This window comes from Papaver somniferum, chromosome 4, assembly GCF_003573695.1.
Source record: "Papaver somniferum cultivar HN1 chromosome 4, ASM357369v1, whole genome shotgun sequence".
NCBI classification, from domain to species: Eukaryota; Viridiplantae; Streptophyta; class Magnoliopsida; order Ranunculales; family Papaveraceae; genus Papaver; species Papaver somniferum.
Window position 1 is genome coordinate 55,128,503 of NC_039361.1, and position 16,436 is coordinate 55,144,938.

At 34.6% G+C, this 16,436-nt stretch overlaps 1 protein-coding gene and 1 long non-coding RNA gene across 3 annotated transcripts; both read left to right on the forward strand.

Annotated features, from left to right (window-relative positions):
- Positions 1-8,674: 8,674 nt before the first annotated feature.
- On the forward strand, positions 8,675-11,960 carry LOC113275552. 2 transcript variants are annotated; one of them, XR_003323667.1, is made up of 8 exons: positions 8,675-8,977; positions 9,115-9,231; positions 9,336-9,401; positions 9,589-9,695; positions 10,085-10,173; positions 10,429-10,549; positions 10,644-10,726; positions 11,117-11,960. It is a non-coding gene; the product is annotated as an uncharacterized LOC113275552 (long non-coding RNA). The 2 variants fall into 2 exon arrangements; XR_003323666.1 differs by having other exon boundaries at positions 11,477-11,960.
- A 381-nt stretch (positions 11,961-12,341) lies between these two features.
- On the forward strand, positions 12,342-15,968 carry LOC113275551 (ribosome production factor 2 homolog). The gene is made up of 7 exons (XM_026525078.1): positions 12,342-12,451; positions 13,208-13,285; positions 13,401-13,604; positions 14,349-14,594; positions 14,680-14,922; positions 15,034-15,096; positions 15,599-15,968. The coding sequence occupies exons 2-7, from the start codon at positions 13,214-13,216 to the stop codon at positions 15,722-15,724; spliced, it is 954 nt and encodes a 317-aa protein (XP_026380863.1). The 5' UTR covers positions 12,342-12,451; positions 13,208-13,213; the 3' UTR covers positions 15,725-15,968.
- The last annotated feature ends 468 nt before the right edge of the window (positions 15,969-16,436 follow it).

The window sequence follows — 16,436 nt, forward strand, 5'->3', positions numbered from 1 at the left end:
ATAAAGTATCTGACCCAGGTCCCACGCCAACCTCCCGCGCAAATTCCGTGGTCGTTCCTGACCAAGAGGATTCAAATACCTTGCTAGATTCTTTTGGAACATCAGACGGTTCCACAGTATCCTCCAACACCTCCTTATCATCTACTATGCCAAGAAATCTAAGGGAGTCACCTTTGTATAGCTCGTACTCATCACAATCCATTATTAAACCATGTCTCAAGGATACAAGTTCACTGTATCTCGGTTCGTTTGTGCAGGACACACGTTCCATGACAGTGTACCACCGACCGCAAGTATGCTTGGACACAACCCATCCACATAAACCCCTAATTGCAGGAATAGTTGCCAATGCCCAAGCCTGAAATAGCAGCAATAGTTATAACTTGAACTGTACAAACTACAAACCACCCAAGTACACAAGATCCATTTAAAAAGAATATGCGAACTTACTGTCAGAGCGTATGACAGTCCAGACACCCTGTAATGAGCCGACAAGACTAACCGACCATTTTTCTCTGGTTCCCCGTCTTTCTTGACAACACTGGCTTTCTTAGTTTGCTCTCCATCCTTCACAACCAGAGCTGATCGAAAGCTGTGGATGGTTTTTCTAAGACTAACATGACCCCAAGGGAACTTGTTGAAGTTATTCAAGTTGTCCACCAAATGGAAATATTCTCCGTTTTACTACAGCTCTCGCCTGACAGCCCAAAAGCAAAACGTGCACAAAAAAGAGAAGCGCCAACTTAGCATTCTCATCGTCAGTGCAGGTGGTCAAATATCCTTTCTCGAATCGCGTCCGGAGTTTGCTTACTGTTACCCTTTTCCACCTAGAGAAATGAGTTTTCATGATTGGTGAATCCACGATACATTTTGGGAGTGGGTTATCTAGATCTTCCTTTGTTGCCGCTGTCAACTTGAAGTTAAGTCCCTTTTTTTCCCAGGGAAATGAGTTTTCATGATTGGTGAATCCACGATACATTTTGGGAGTGGGTTATCTAGATCTTCCTTTGTTGCCGCTGTCAACTTGAAGTTAAGTCCCATAGCAAGTGAAAATTCTTTCATCCCAAACCTCAAGATATGCCCTCCAACCCCAAAGTTCATACAAAATGGATCACCATCATCTTGTCTCACAATTTGCCGTGAGAGTAGATAATGCAAAATTGTACTGTTGTTATGGGTTTCAGGCATATCCAGGAAGTGGCCAACTGTCATTGAAGCAAAGACTGAGTAAGCCTTTTCGCTCAAACGACCCTTGATCGTGGACATAAGATTCATAGATGCGTGATTTGTTACTTTCGGGTAGTTATCCCGATACTTCTGTGGGTGAACAAACTTGCTATACACATGAGATGCTTCAAGTCAGCTTCTTCCAAGGATATGCAACAACTACAATATTTTGAAGGGAGGAGAATTCTTTGACAAGGTTATTCTCAAACCATCTAACAATTTCAACACCAATGTAGTTATAAAACGCAAATGCTAATGAATCTAAAAGACTAAAACTAACTTTTGGTAATATGTTCATCTTACAATCATCTACATTACCTATTAAAAATTACTGCATCTCCAAATGGAAAACCTCAACATCTACAAAATTTACCAAGTGGTAGATGGTGGTGTTATTAGGTAATTCATTACCGGTTTTCTTTGGTAGTATCATAGAGCACTATACGGAGAACATATTACCAACTAACAGATCTTCTCTCTTGAAAAATTATCTCTAAACAACACTCTGAAATAAAAGACTTTATGAGAACGAATGAAACAAACATACTATGGTTCGGTTCCTGATGAATTACATTCCGACGATTCAACCGATGCAAAACCCGTCTCTAAAGATCCTTTGGAATTGACATCATCTTGGAAGTCAGTATCCGCTGAACCTCCAGCTATAGTAGCAAACATCTTTACCTAAAACCATGGACAAACAATCAATTTACCATCAAAAAAATTCACTCAACTGCCGATATATAACAAATCAGGTTCATAATTTCAGTGGGTTTCGAGAAAGAAAAACTACACATACTTAAGTTTGCAAAGAAGCTTACATCCACTGATTCTTAATCCCAAAGGTGTCAAAGGACTAAAAATCTTTATTTAAGATATATGGTTTTATAGGGTCAGTATCTGAAAGGAGAAACAATTATCTTTTTCAAGATGTTGAACTAAACCATGGTCTTGACAAATTAAATTCAGCGATAAAACCTTAATTACATGTCCTAATTGGGTCTCCAATTGCAAAATAAACAAATAATTAAGTATAAGCACGATGCATATAATTTTGAATATCACCAACATGACTATGTAGTAGTTTATTATTTTCTGAATTGAAATAACTATCAGAAACCCATTGAACCACTTTACTGAGTATCAATAAGTTTAATGAAGAAGAATTTACCAGTTATGAAGCTTTTACCAGTGCCGAAAGCCAAAAACCCTGGACACAATAAAAGCAAAAGTTAGGAAAACACCCAAATTCATTGAAATCATTCGAGTAACGGTGAAGGACGAGATTGAATTTAGCTCACGTTTAATGAATTCGATGGTGAAAACACTGTTATAGGTATATTTTGCACCAAATGAACTAGGATTTGAAGGCGACGCAGGGAGATAATCGCTGCATTTCCCAAGAGAGAGAAATGGTATGGTATCCATAGTATGCTTTTCCTATTTATATGTCCCAATATAACGCAACATCAGTGCGATAATTTTTGGGATATATCCGTCATTGGTTAATTAGATAGTATCCGACTTGGGTATATTGGAAAGCTCGTGGTATTTTTCCTGAATTATTTGGAAGCCGCGGTAGTGGGCAATAATATACCCCCAAATGTGCCTTCCAAACATAATTTAACCTTATAGAAACAACTTTCTTAATCTATCAGCTGAAAGGGAATCTCTCTTATTCGTTGGCTCTAAAACAAGTGCATATCCAAAATCTGCAAGAAAGAAATAATACATCTGTAAGTACACATTATTATCCTAGTTTGGAAACACATTTGAGTAGCACATGTTCATCCATTGGAGTTTGGATGTGTTTCCTGAGATAAAGCCCACAGGTTGAGTGGGAGTGGCTTACAATCAAATAAGGCCTCAAGAAACAATTCTACCACTAACGACACTTCATGCATAATCACAAGTCCGATAATAGTGTACAGTTGGAAGTAACAAATGTACAATGATCCATAGACACTAGACATTTTGGAGCAAAATATTACCTTCAACAACCTCTTTGTAAAAAACAAGCATCTCCCTTGTTGTTCCCCGCCGCGTATAGGACTTCACATGCTATATAAGAAGATAACATGTTAGATATACATGTACTCAATACACGTAAATGGCTAGATATAACATATGTGTCAATTGTGAACAATATCTCTCACTTTTTATTATGTTTTTTTTTTGATTTTTTTTTGATTAACTATAAATCATAACAAAGTATCCCGTACAACCTATGAAGAGAGAAACAATCAATAAGCAATAGATTGATGAAAGATTAAATTGGATTTACGGAGAACAAAAAATCAACTTAAGAATGCGTGGTTGTATGGAATACTATGAATGATGATGAATTTAATTGTTTTATTATGGAAAATGAGTTTGTAATATCAATATTATTATATGATTTCTTCAGTTACCATGATTTTATTTTCAAGATTACCAGCCTAGCGGCTCTAATTTAACTAAAAATAAATTTGATTTAAAACCAATTAGTAGTAAGAATTATTTACGTATTTGAGTACCCTTTGTTTTGTTTTTTTTTTTATTTAAAAAAAGCTAAATTGTTTATGAACTTTCTTACCTATTTTTTCTTTCAAAATTTCTCCTTAATTATTAATCGTGAAACGATGAATTTTTCCTCTCAATATTATATGTTTGTGTTTTGTCCGGTTTAATGCAAATATGGTCGAAGTTAACATCCAGAAATCATCAAAAGTGGCAGGTTGTATTTAACCATAAAATATTTTTGCACAATTTTATATAATCTGGATCATGTTTAACCCAAAATTGGATTATGCGCAGTCACTACTAATTGGTAATTGGTTGTCAACGTTAATACGGTTCATAACTAACAAATCTATCGTTAAACTTTTTGTTTGTGTTACTTTTTAATAGAAAAATGTTTAAGAAACATAAACATTAATTAAAATTAAGTGGTAAATATGGAATCTTAGTTATTCGTTATTACCCTTTTAAATTAGTGGGATTGCATTTTCAACGAAGAATTTAATGGCGTGTTAGCTTATATATCGGTACATCTACAAACTAACAATACTAGCAGCAGTACTTATCCACCACCATATCAAATACATGAACTTTAAGTCTTAGACCGTAAATTTAAGAACCTCATGTTAACACAAAAAGCTAGACTACAAAAAGAAAAAAAATGATTGGAGATAAAACAAACACATACAGGAAGGAAGCCCTTAGGACATGAAAGCTGGAAATAATAATAAAATCATCTTGAATTAGATATCCCGGAACATGTTCATGATAATTCTTCTTTGTTGAATAAAATAACTTATCTAATGCATTAAACTTCTCTTCCAAATTATTTCCAGGACTTGCATTAAATATTTTCAGATCTAAATCTAATTCTTTCAATACACCAACCAAGTTCACTGAAATTTTGTAACCTATAAATCTAAGCTTAGTTTCATTCGTTGATGTTGATTTACAATTATAGCGGCAACAAAAATTGCTTCGACCTTGATGGAACTTCCACAGCAGAATCAACGTTTGGTTGTACAAATGGATCGAGTATTGCATGATCGTTTCGATTTTGTGGTTCGTCCCACTCAGTTTGGAAGTTTGTGTGCTACTGCACAACATTATCAAAATGACCATGAGAGCATTTATTAATCTATAATTTTCATCATCCTTATATTTACAACTTCTAGAAGTCATCGAATTGAAATACTATAATCAAAGGTTTATCCTCCATGATTGCATTCACTGCAATCTTAATGAGCTTCTCACAATAACATTTGTTTTTACTTAATATTTAACCATTATTGTTTTGGAAATTTATACTTAAAGTCTTTTATTTGCATTAATTTTATTTATATTAAATTTAACTTACCTTATATTAATTTTTCTTGTACAAATAATCAATATTTGCATTGGATGGACTGAGGTTCAGTGGATTTTCCCACGACAATTTGAATCCATTGGATATCGAGATCCAGCTTTTGCCACATAGGCATGCTGGTCCAAATGGAAATCTTAATCATTTCTTTGACCCGACTAACTATTTTACCGAAGGCCATTACAACATCGCTTATGAGAGGCCCAAATTGGTAGTATTGAAAGTGATTCAAGACATGTCAGTAATACTCTATTTAATTGTCTATTTCATCATTATAATATCCACAGATGAGGATGGGTCTTCGAGGCTCCTTTAGTTGATACAAAAGTACTTCCCTATTTCTTAAGAACCCTAAAATAAAATCTTCATTATCATTGATAACGCACACGGAAATGAGAGCTCCACTTCCTAAAACATGGTTCTTAAACCATGAGATCACCACACTCTGATTACTTGTTGATATAATATTGAGATTATATGTTGACGATCCTAAAATAACATTGACATATCTGTTAACTACCGTCTTCTTCTTGTCTTTGGTTTTCCAGAAAAAACAACATTTGATAAAAGTTTCTTCAATTTTTTATTTATAAGAAAGCAATGATGTGAATGAATCCATATAAATAATTAAAAATAAAAGTGAATGCGAATGAACTATTGGAAAATACAGAAGTTTTCAGAAGAACTGAACTTCGAAGGTTTTAATAAGAGCTTCAGATGTGGAAGTAAAAAGTTTTATACTTATGATGAAATAAAAAGAGAGAAAACAAAAATACCCGCCTCACTTGAACCCCTTAATTCTTGATCTTGATTTTTTTCTTTGTTCTTCATTTGTGGAGCTAAATTTAATTTAAGTTGTTGTCTTACGTGTTAACAGACAAACTCGGCTGACTCGGCCAAGTTTCTCACTCGGCGAGTTTTGCTGGGGAAACTTGGCAGAGTTTTACCTAAGTTGAATTACGTGATTTCATTCCAGTCTCTGCAAATTTCTTTTATTAATTCAAAAGGTTTTGGAGATGCAATAAACACTTTGGCAAATGATTACAATGGTTCTTTTTTATTCAAAGTCTTATAAAATCGGGGGTAATTGTAATGGTTTGGTGATGATGAATACGAAGCTTTTAGGAGTGTATTCGATTCCGAAGGGGTTTTGAATGAAATTTAAGAAATGTTTTTTGATTGAAGGAGATGAGCCAGGAGATGATAATTGGTTCGAGTTTCCATTTTATTTTATTTTTATGTTGAGGAAGAGGAAGAGAAAGAGAAAGGGGAATCGAGCTTAATCTGTGATGAAAAGAAAACAAAATGGTCTGGAAAATATGCAAATGTTAATCGATACACCCGTGCATAGGCTAACAAGCTATTAAATGCTTTTGGTTCTAGATTCTTCGTTGGAAATGCTTTCCAGTAATTTAAAACAATGAACAACCAAGGTTCCGTATTTACCCTTTAATTTTAATTGATGTTTATATTTCTTACACATTTTTTATTAAAAAAATTACGCAAATAAAAGTTTGTAGACTTATTAGTTGAGGATGTCGTTAACGTTGACGACCAAAAACTAATAGGTTGTGACTAAGTATAACCTATGTTTGGATTAAATATAATCCTGATTATATGCAATTGTGTAAAGATATTTTTGATTAAATATAACCCGCCATGTTTGATGATTTTTTGGATGCTAACTTCGACCATGTTTGTATTAATCACAAAAAACACAAACAAGTAGTATTGGGAGGAAAAATCGATAGACTCCCGATTAATAGACGAGGAGAAATATTGAAAGAAATAACAGTAGAGAGAGCTCATAAACAATTTAGTTTTTCTAAGAAAATACAACACAAATTGATTTTGATTTAATTTAGAAATGTTGAACTCATAATCTTGAAAATAAAACCATTGTAAACCGATAAATTATATTATAATCATAGTTAGCAAAACTCCAAATGATTCACGAATTTTTCCATACCAGTGGGGAATGCACTATGCGTCGTCTTACTGAAAGTCCGACCTAAATACATGCATCTTTCTGATTTAATTTGGCACACCGGCTAAAAATTTAGCATATTAAGACACTAAAAGTTGCGTAGCACGTTATTTTTTTATGACGCACACTAAATGTACGAACATTTAGTTTGGTACAAAAATTAAAGGCATGGTGCCTCACTTGATTTTTTTATGGGTAGTCCGCACTAATGATTAATGAGTGATTAGCTCTCCAACACTACATCCACTCTGCACCCAATTTGTTTTCGGCATGGTTGAATCCAATAATTACTTTTAAATAATCAAGAAACCCGAATGTTGTTCTCTAGCAATTTTAAGTTCAGTTATTTCGGTAGAAATGCTACCTACGTGACTCTAAAATCTCTAAAAGTTGGAGGTTTTATACAAATATTTACAAAATACTTGGAAAAGTCTACTCTACGAAAGTGAATACTAAACTAAAATGAAAATTCTATATGCAAATACTCCTCTACACTTGTATTTTACATTGTCTCCAATATAAAATGTAGATGAGAAATTCCTAATTAATATGATATGAAAAACTAAAAAAATTAAAAATTATACAAAACTAATGAGTTGTCTCCCATTCACTGCTTAGTTTAACGTCGTCGTCAGCTCGACACTTTTATCCTCCGTACACCAACTGTCTAAAAATCCGGGATCCACCTACATAACAACGTGTTGATAACAACTTCATACACAGTAACAAACTACATACTTCTTCTCTCTTTCTCCCTCCCTTTTTTGTAACCGTTTTTTCCTTTATGGTTTCCAAATTTCCTCCATAATTTCCCAAATTTGTTGAGTTTGGTCTGAAATTTTCAGATATTCTCAACAGATTTGGTTGTAAATAGTACTAGCATAATAACATTAAATAAGATTCGCTATTTTGAGTGATCCAAGTTTTTTTTATCAGTTTTTTTTTTCTTATATGCTTCCTATCTAATGGCCTCATAATGCTTTTTAGATGTTTTTGAAGTAGTTTCTAATAGCCTTAAAGGCGTTTCATTCGATTGCTACAATCATTTCAATTACGTCAACAACGGAGATTCATATCGGCATGAAGGGACATTATATTTCCATGAAGATCCATGGCTACCCAAAGTGATCGTGATATTGATGTTGTGTGCATACTACTCCCCTTTGGGACAATTTTATCTTATTGAAGAAGACAATGAAGAAGAAAAATTCTTCGAATCAGAATCGCAGAATCTTAATTCACTAGCCATCCCTCAAATATCATCAAATTTGTCGGTGAAATTCATGTTTTTTACCTATATGATGTATTACAATTTACTTGTAATTGTGATACAAATCATTTGTATTTTATCATGTTTTTCATCTTCGATATATCATTACTTGATGTAAACAATCAGTCAATCAAACAAGACAATAATTGAATCTAAAATTTTAATTCTCCTTCATTCTGACCTCGCCCAAATCTGATGTGGAAAATTCTGACGAAAGTATTAACAAATAGAGCTCTCGTTCACCATAGCCCCACACAATTAACTTTTATGCTTACTCACACTTCATTTACATCTCCCCTCGAGTCCTCGACCCATTTGGCCATAACCCCACTATCTCTCTATTCAACTGACGAGCAAAAAGGAAGAAGAAAAGAAAAACTGTAAATTCCAGAACCCCCCTTTGATTTGATACTCCCCACAAAATAAATACTTCGTAGTCACAATTCCGATGGGTATGATCAGAACCTGAGGAATTTGGTTCTATTATTGTTCTCCTGGATAATTGAATAAGAAATCACCGTAAACAGTCGTAATAGATCCTGCCAACAATTGTTTGTTTCTGATCAAAGGAGTTCCTATATATTAAATTTTCAGCAATCTTCAAGTGTTGGGCTCAATTTTGATTAAGTTGGTAGGTGCCTTGATAATACTTCTATTTTTATAATTTTATTGAAATCAATAGTTTTAAATATTATGAGTAATCTGAAGTTTTATCTGTTATTGAAATCAATAGTTTCAGATAACCTAATCCCAGTTTGTTATAATTAGGAATTTTATCGAACAAATTTAATCACGATCAAAACTACCTCCCACTTCCAGTGTTATCTTACTGTTCAATATCTTCTTGCTGAATCAGTTCGTCAAGCATCTTCGTTTCACACCCAGGTTGGTTTTGGTTTATTCATAATTAGTTTTGATTGAGATTTATCAATTCCACTTTACTAATATTTTTTTTTGAGGTTTGTCTCTATTTTTTCTAATATGTTTAGGGAAATTGTTACTCACTAAATTAGATGCATTGTTTGCTTACGACATTTGATATACTGCATTTGCAGGTACATATGTCTCTTCATTCACTCTTTTTATTTTTGTAATTTTGATTTCGGATTAGAGATCTATTTGAAATTAATGGAGATATAAAATCTCTGACAACTTTGATTTCAAACATAGCTTTCTTAGCATTGTGTTGATTTTTTGTGTAATTTTGAAAGACCAAACCTAACACAGTTTAACTGTTTGTAGAAATGCCAAGAAGAAATTCATCACAAATTTTCAACCTCTTGCAAAACTTTAGGTTTGCACTCTGAAGTTCTCTGACGTCTTCGCTGCAAGTTTTATTATTGCTAACGGTATTAATTTTGGTTAACTTCTTCTTTTTTCCATTTATTTCTCTTCTATGATTAATGAAAAGATAGAAAGTTCTGCTCATGATATATTAGGGGAAAAGGAGCCATTGCTAAGCACAGAAGTTGGAGGATTGTCAAATTTAACATTTCTTGGTAGCCTTGAGCTTGACCAATCAGGATACAAATTATTAATTCTATGAACTATATCATTCATGTTGACTATAACATTCACTGAGCATCGGGAGCCTTAAATTTTACTTATGACTCATAATTCATATCATATATAATAATACCTCTTTATCGACAATTGGCTTAACAAAAAACAATCAGAAACTCCATGAATTATTGGAAACAAAACACAGTTGTTATCTAAAGAATATTACTTCATGCAGGTAACAGACAACGAGTTGGACATAACACCTGTAGAGTTCAAACTATTCCTGTGTATTCTCGGGAGCAATTCCTAAATTCCAAGAGCACGGTTAGCAGCCACCCAAGCATAAACATTTTCATCTTGACTTGATCAATATATATCCAATGAAGAATATCACTGACTTGAGCAGCGTTGGATGTCTTTTCTTGCAGAAGGACTATATAACTATTAACATTTTTGTTGATACTGATGATTGATACTAATTTTTGATACCTGAAGGGTCCCAGCCTGAAATTTTTGGTTTTGTTTTGGTTTTCAATGTTAGCTCTCTTAATTCAGTCTCACATATACGTTTTACTGCAGATTTTTTTTTCCAAGAAAATGATGTTAAATGGTCCATCGGAAGACAAACAATACATAAGCCCTTAATCCAATCAACTGGTGAGAAAGATATTCATGAGTTGGGTCCTCTCAAATGGAAGAGGTAAACAAAATTCTTCATTTTGCTCAATTCTTTGTTTTTGGTTGGTATTCGGCAGTTCTGTTGATCAAACTTTGTGTATAACTGAACCAAATAGGGATGCAAGCTGCTTTGGCCTAGCACTACTGCTGCAGTGAGTTGGTATTGTCCACTATGTTTCTGTTGGTTAGTGGATGCCAGGTAAGCTACAACATCTATTGTATACATGGTCAATTTCACCTTTAATACCATTATCACCCCAATGTTCAGTGACGTTGATTAGTTATGACACACCAATGTCTTATAGGCATTTTCTTACTTATCTAGCATTTTGAATTTTATTTTTAAATTGAATTCTGGATGAATACTGTAGAACCCTCTTTTCTTTTAGGGCAACGTTAACAAGGCTACTTTGTCGCTGGACAACAACTTCTGACATTGAAACCTCGCTTGAATAGGATTGATTTTGTTGTCTCCCATCGTTTAAACTTCAAATATTTTGTTGTCACTTTTGCTGTCTTACTTTTATTTTCCTCATGGTCCATATATCGATATTTTCATTACATGTATGCGTGGAAATGATTTCTTAAGATATCCCTTCAGAATGTCTGACTTCAAAAACACCACCAACAACAAAAAAGGTCACGGGATTGTTGGTAAAGACAGTTTGATTTGTAGGCTTTCTCAAGTGTATTTCATTCCTAATTAGTTATTTACCATTCTTTCTCTAATTTGCTTTAGTATCTCATGTTGGATTAGATTATTCATTGTAAAATAGAATTCCATTACTACTATTCTTTCTCTACATGTGCTATAGTATCTCATGTTGGAAGAGATTATTCACTGTGAAATAGAATTCCATTACTACTGTGAATGTGATTATACCACGTTCTTTCCTTCATTACTGATTCCCATCTGTAATAACTGAAATGTTGTGGTGGGTAAATACAGGCATTTTTTTCGTCAACAAAGTTTACCAGTTGCAATGGAAATTGATAGAGTATGAAACATAGTATGCTTAGTTTAAGTTGGATTACGGAAATGGCAGTATTCGATGTCTAAGCCTTGGACAAAACCATCTGCCATCTCAAGAAGCATGGCCTGGAAAGGATTCTTACCACATATCCCTCGCCGCTGGTAAGATTGTTATGAACATGTTTTCGGGTTTAATTTCTTTTTACCGGGTTAATGCGGTAGTGGCGACTCTCTCGAATATGCGTGGATTGAGATGGCCGCTACTATTGGAGCAACATAGAGTCTCTCGGCTTCAGGATTTCAGATTTAGATGCTCTTAGAGTTTCGGTTGTTGTACATTTTAACTTTTAAGTTGTTTATTCTACTATCAAATTTTAGATTTTACATTTTTAAGTGTAGGATGTTTGCTGTATCAAACTGGATGATTCATTAATAATTGATTTCAAATTTTTTTGGAGTATCTTGGCCTTGGGCCTTCATAGTATAGAGTTTCCATCATCGCAGATTCGTGTTGATTGCATCTGATTGATCTAGAATCAAATTAGAATTTAGCTCTCTAATCTCATTAAACTAAAGATGCAAAACTATTAAAACAAGCCTCAAGGCCAATACCAATTCTCTTTGAAAATCTCACAAGCACACAAACACAAAAATTGGCACAACCCGATGCGCAGCACGGGTTACTATCTAGTCTTACTTGTTAATGAAATTAATGAAACTCAGAGGTTAACAACTTCGCACCGGCTTGAGGACCCGGAAGATGTAAAAATAAGGATGTCAGGGACTGGAGCATAATTTATATATGTTCAAGGGTAAAGGTGTAATATATCTAAATCCCAAACCCTAACATAAAAGCGTCCTAGGTTTAACTGTAAATCTCTTTCTCTCTCGACGTAGTTCGAGACCTCCGTATTCTCTCCCACCGTTTAGGTCATCGTCTTCTTCCACCAGGTAATTGACTAACTTTCTTCCTCCATTAATTTCTATCAGAGCTATTGGTTTTATCGAACCAATTGATTTCTCTCTATACTACAGTAAGATTTTACAGAGTTCTCAGCTTATTTCTACAGTTTTTCAAAATAAACCCTAAGTTTTCATCACTTTTGAAAACATATTACTTACCAAATGTAAAATATGGATTCAACTCTGGGTTTTTGAATTAGTTGTATGCTTCAATGCACTTATGGAAACTAAATAGTAGCTCAGATTTTGTTAACTGGTTCTGTTTATTTTAATATACAAGCTTTTAGCCGACATTACCATGAGTTTATTGTTTGTTTAATTACTTGTTTACTCTTTTCTCGTCTTCTTAATTATTGGCTCAAGCTTTTTGAAACATGATTTAGTAAGAACTAAACAAATTCTCCAGTGACTTCACTGACATCTGCCAAAAGGTTCACTGGAGAATAACTATCCTGTAAGTTGCTAGTCTTGATGAGCAGTTGTGTATGGTTTGACACTGCTAGTTGCTAGTTTTCTTGCTCTCTTTATTTAAGCTAGTTTGTTGCCTAAGCTAGTTGCCTAGTGAAATTTTGGTTTTGCCAAGGCTAGTTGTCTGTCTGCTCTCTATATAAATAAGCTAGTTGCTAGTTGTCTGCTCGTTATACAGGCTAGTTGCAGGTTTTGCTGACGCTTAGTTCAGCTTCTTTATGCTGTTAGTTTTGTGTATTGACTGATCATTCTGTGCATGTCTTTTTGGGTTTGTAGTTAATCATGGGATTGGAAATCAGAATCCCCAAATCAGATAGAGCTAAGCGAGCAGTTGAAAAGCGTGCTCCAAAACTTGTGAGTACACTTTTTCTCTTTGTTAGTTGTTTTAACTGGTGTAGACTTATTGTGGATTGGCATTTTTGAGATGAAACATACTGTTGATACAACCTCTGTTAACTTCTTAATGTAGATTGAGAATGGGAAGAAAACACTAATCCTTCAAGGTACTAAGACAAGCAATATGCTGAATAATGTGTTGACTGAGCTTTATCATCTCAAAAGGGGTAGTGCTATAAGATATACTCGGAAGAATGACAACATCAGACCCTTTGAGAATGGCGGTGAAACATCGCTAGAGTTCTATTCTCTCAAAACCGATTGCAGTTTATTTGTGGTAAGGAAACTTTTTTTTGCTGGCCTTCTTGCTTTCATGGTACTGAAATATCACATCCTCACTGCTAACTTTTTTATATAGAAACTAACGTGTTGAAGTGTGTTCAGATTCTTGATCCTACTTGAGATTTCTATGTATAGAGAGAAACAATAAGAATTAGGGAAAATATGTTTCGATGATCAAACTATTAAGGATGTCTTCCTTTCGTATTTTTTCAATGCCATTCATCCTTGGTGCACCGTTTCTATTTTTTGTAGTAAAGAGACTGTACTGTTCTTTTGATAACATGTAGTATTAGCCCCTTTAGATTCTTATATTTACTGTTAAAGAGCATGCTGGTCCTTTCAAAGTGAGGTAGTATGTTTAAGTACTACCTGGACTAATATACCTCAAAAGCAACTGTGAAGAATTGGAAGCTCAATTACTTATAGGACCGACACACCACCGCTTCAAGCGACGTTCCATGAAATCCCTTCTGTTGATAGCTGCATAATAGGAAAGTGTTACCACCTGTCGGTGTAACCCAATATTATACTAAGAAGGCCCTTACCCTGTTTTCAAGTTTGTATCAATAGGTGAAGCTGTTTCTTTTTTTTTTGGCTTACCTGAACACATAATGTCTAGAACGTTTGCTGTTATTGATGTCCTTCTAAATGTTAACAAGTCATGTGATGGTATTGTTTGCTCTGCGTTGCCATTTTTCAACTGCTCACATATTTGTTTTTTTTTTCTCTTTTCTACTAGTACGGAGCTCACTCAAAGAAACGACCAAACAATCTCGTTCTTGGACGTACTTATGATCACCACATCTATGACCTTGTTGAAGTTGGGGTGGAAAACTTCAAATCGATGAAGGATTTCTCATACGACAAGAAATTGGCTCCTCGAGTTGGAAGCAAACCCTTCTTTGCCTTCATAGGCGAAGGTTTTGAGAGTGTGGAAGAATTGAAGCACTTGAAGGAGGTGCTGTTAGAGTTGTTCAGAGGAGAGGTAACCTTTTACTCAGACTCCCCTTCATTTCCTTATATTGTTGAAGTAAAGTGTTTTTAAGAGCTGGAACCTGCTTTTTTTGTAGGTCATCGAGAATTTAAATCTTTCTGGTGTAGATCGAGTTTACGTATGTACAGCTACTTCCTCAAATACTGTATTCTTCACGCATTGTGCTCTGAGACTGAAAAGATCAGGTACAGTTGTCCCAAGGATGGAGCTGGTTGAAGTTGGCCCCTCCATGGATTTGGTAGTTCGGCGTCATCGGCTTCCTAACGAAGGCGTAACCAAACAAGCTATGAGAAAGTCTATCGACCCTCATAAAAAGAAGGTTTAAACCTGAATACTCTCGTTATCGTCATTCCACTCTACTTTGCATGCTTACTTCTGTTCAGCTGTCTCATGGTTCATATTTAATGCTACTGGCCTGGTTGTTTTGCAGCCCAAAAATGTTAAGAGTGATTTTGAAGGTGTTCGTGGAAGGGTGTATATTCCAGATCAAGAGGTAAGAGAAGAACTTTTCCTTTTTTTTTTTTTACTTGAATCACAGTAGCACTGCTGAGAAAAGGCCAAGACTGCTTTTCCATAGTACCATAGAGCATAATTACCTTCCCTTCCCTTCCCTTCTCTGATAACTAAGAAAATATTCCCACTTGAGTATAGTAACTGCTGTTATATGTAAGGTGTCCCGAAGATGTACATTCTTTAAGTGAAATGATTACCATAGAGCATAATTACCTTCCCTTCTCCGATAACTAAGAAAATATTCCCATGTGAGTATAGTAACTACTGTTATATGTAAGGTGTCCCGAAAATGTACATTCTTTAAGTGAAATGATTTACACAATTGTCTAACAAATAAAATGATCAGCCGAAAAGATATTGAAGGTAAAAAGTTTCATGGGAAATTTAAAATTGGACACTATAATCATCTGACTCGCAATATCTCTTGTAAAAGCCTGCTATTTCCTGATCTCAAGTATGTTGTGTTTCCTTTTGGTGGTTAGGTTGGTTCTATGCCACTATTTAACAACGTAAAGGGGCTGAAGAGGGAACGCCGCGAAGGTAAGCCCAAGAAAGAAAAGGATAATGATTCGCAGGAAACGAAGAAGCAAAAAGTGGTTTCTGAGTAAAATATGGGTTGGTGTTGTGATCTTTTTGTTACCTAAAGTTATGAATGTGTTCTCTATCTCCTTCTGTTAGAACTTATGTGTGTCTTTTTTCTTTTTTCTAATATATATTCAACTACAATCTTAAATGTGATTGGAAAGGTTGATAAAATTTAAAGATGATCTGGAAGCACCTGCATAAGTCTGTCCTTAAACGTACAGTTATTCCCACTTTGTTTATCAAATACAGAAAAAGAAAAGAGGGTTTCTAAATGAGAAAACTCAGACCAAGTAAGAAAACTCATACTACAAAAGAGAGGATTTCCTTCTTTATTGATATATGCGGTTTTCAGAAAAAGCCTAGGAAGCCGCAAAAATATCTACTGCCTGAAATAAAACCACGTGAGTATGCTAGCAAGTGATTCTTGTATTTTGTCGCACATATGACCACCTTCTAATAGAATGAAACTGCAGCCTGACTCGCATCTTGATAGATACTTTTGCACTCATGAACTGTCAAACTAATTCCCACAAAGCTGAATCCTAACCCTGTAATTCTTTTGCACCATTTCAATAGATCCCTGCAGCATAGAAAAGAAAAAGATACTTAACAACATTCAATAAAAGATTTATGATGAAATTGCTGCTAGAAATTAATTTATAATACCTTAAAGAAAACCTGTTGGTAGATTGAAATCCTCCGCTTTGCTGTGAAGCAACAACATTTACAGCTTTG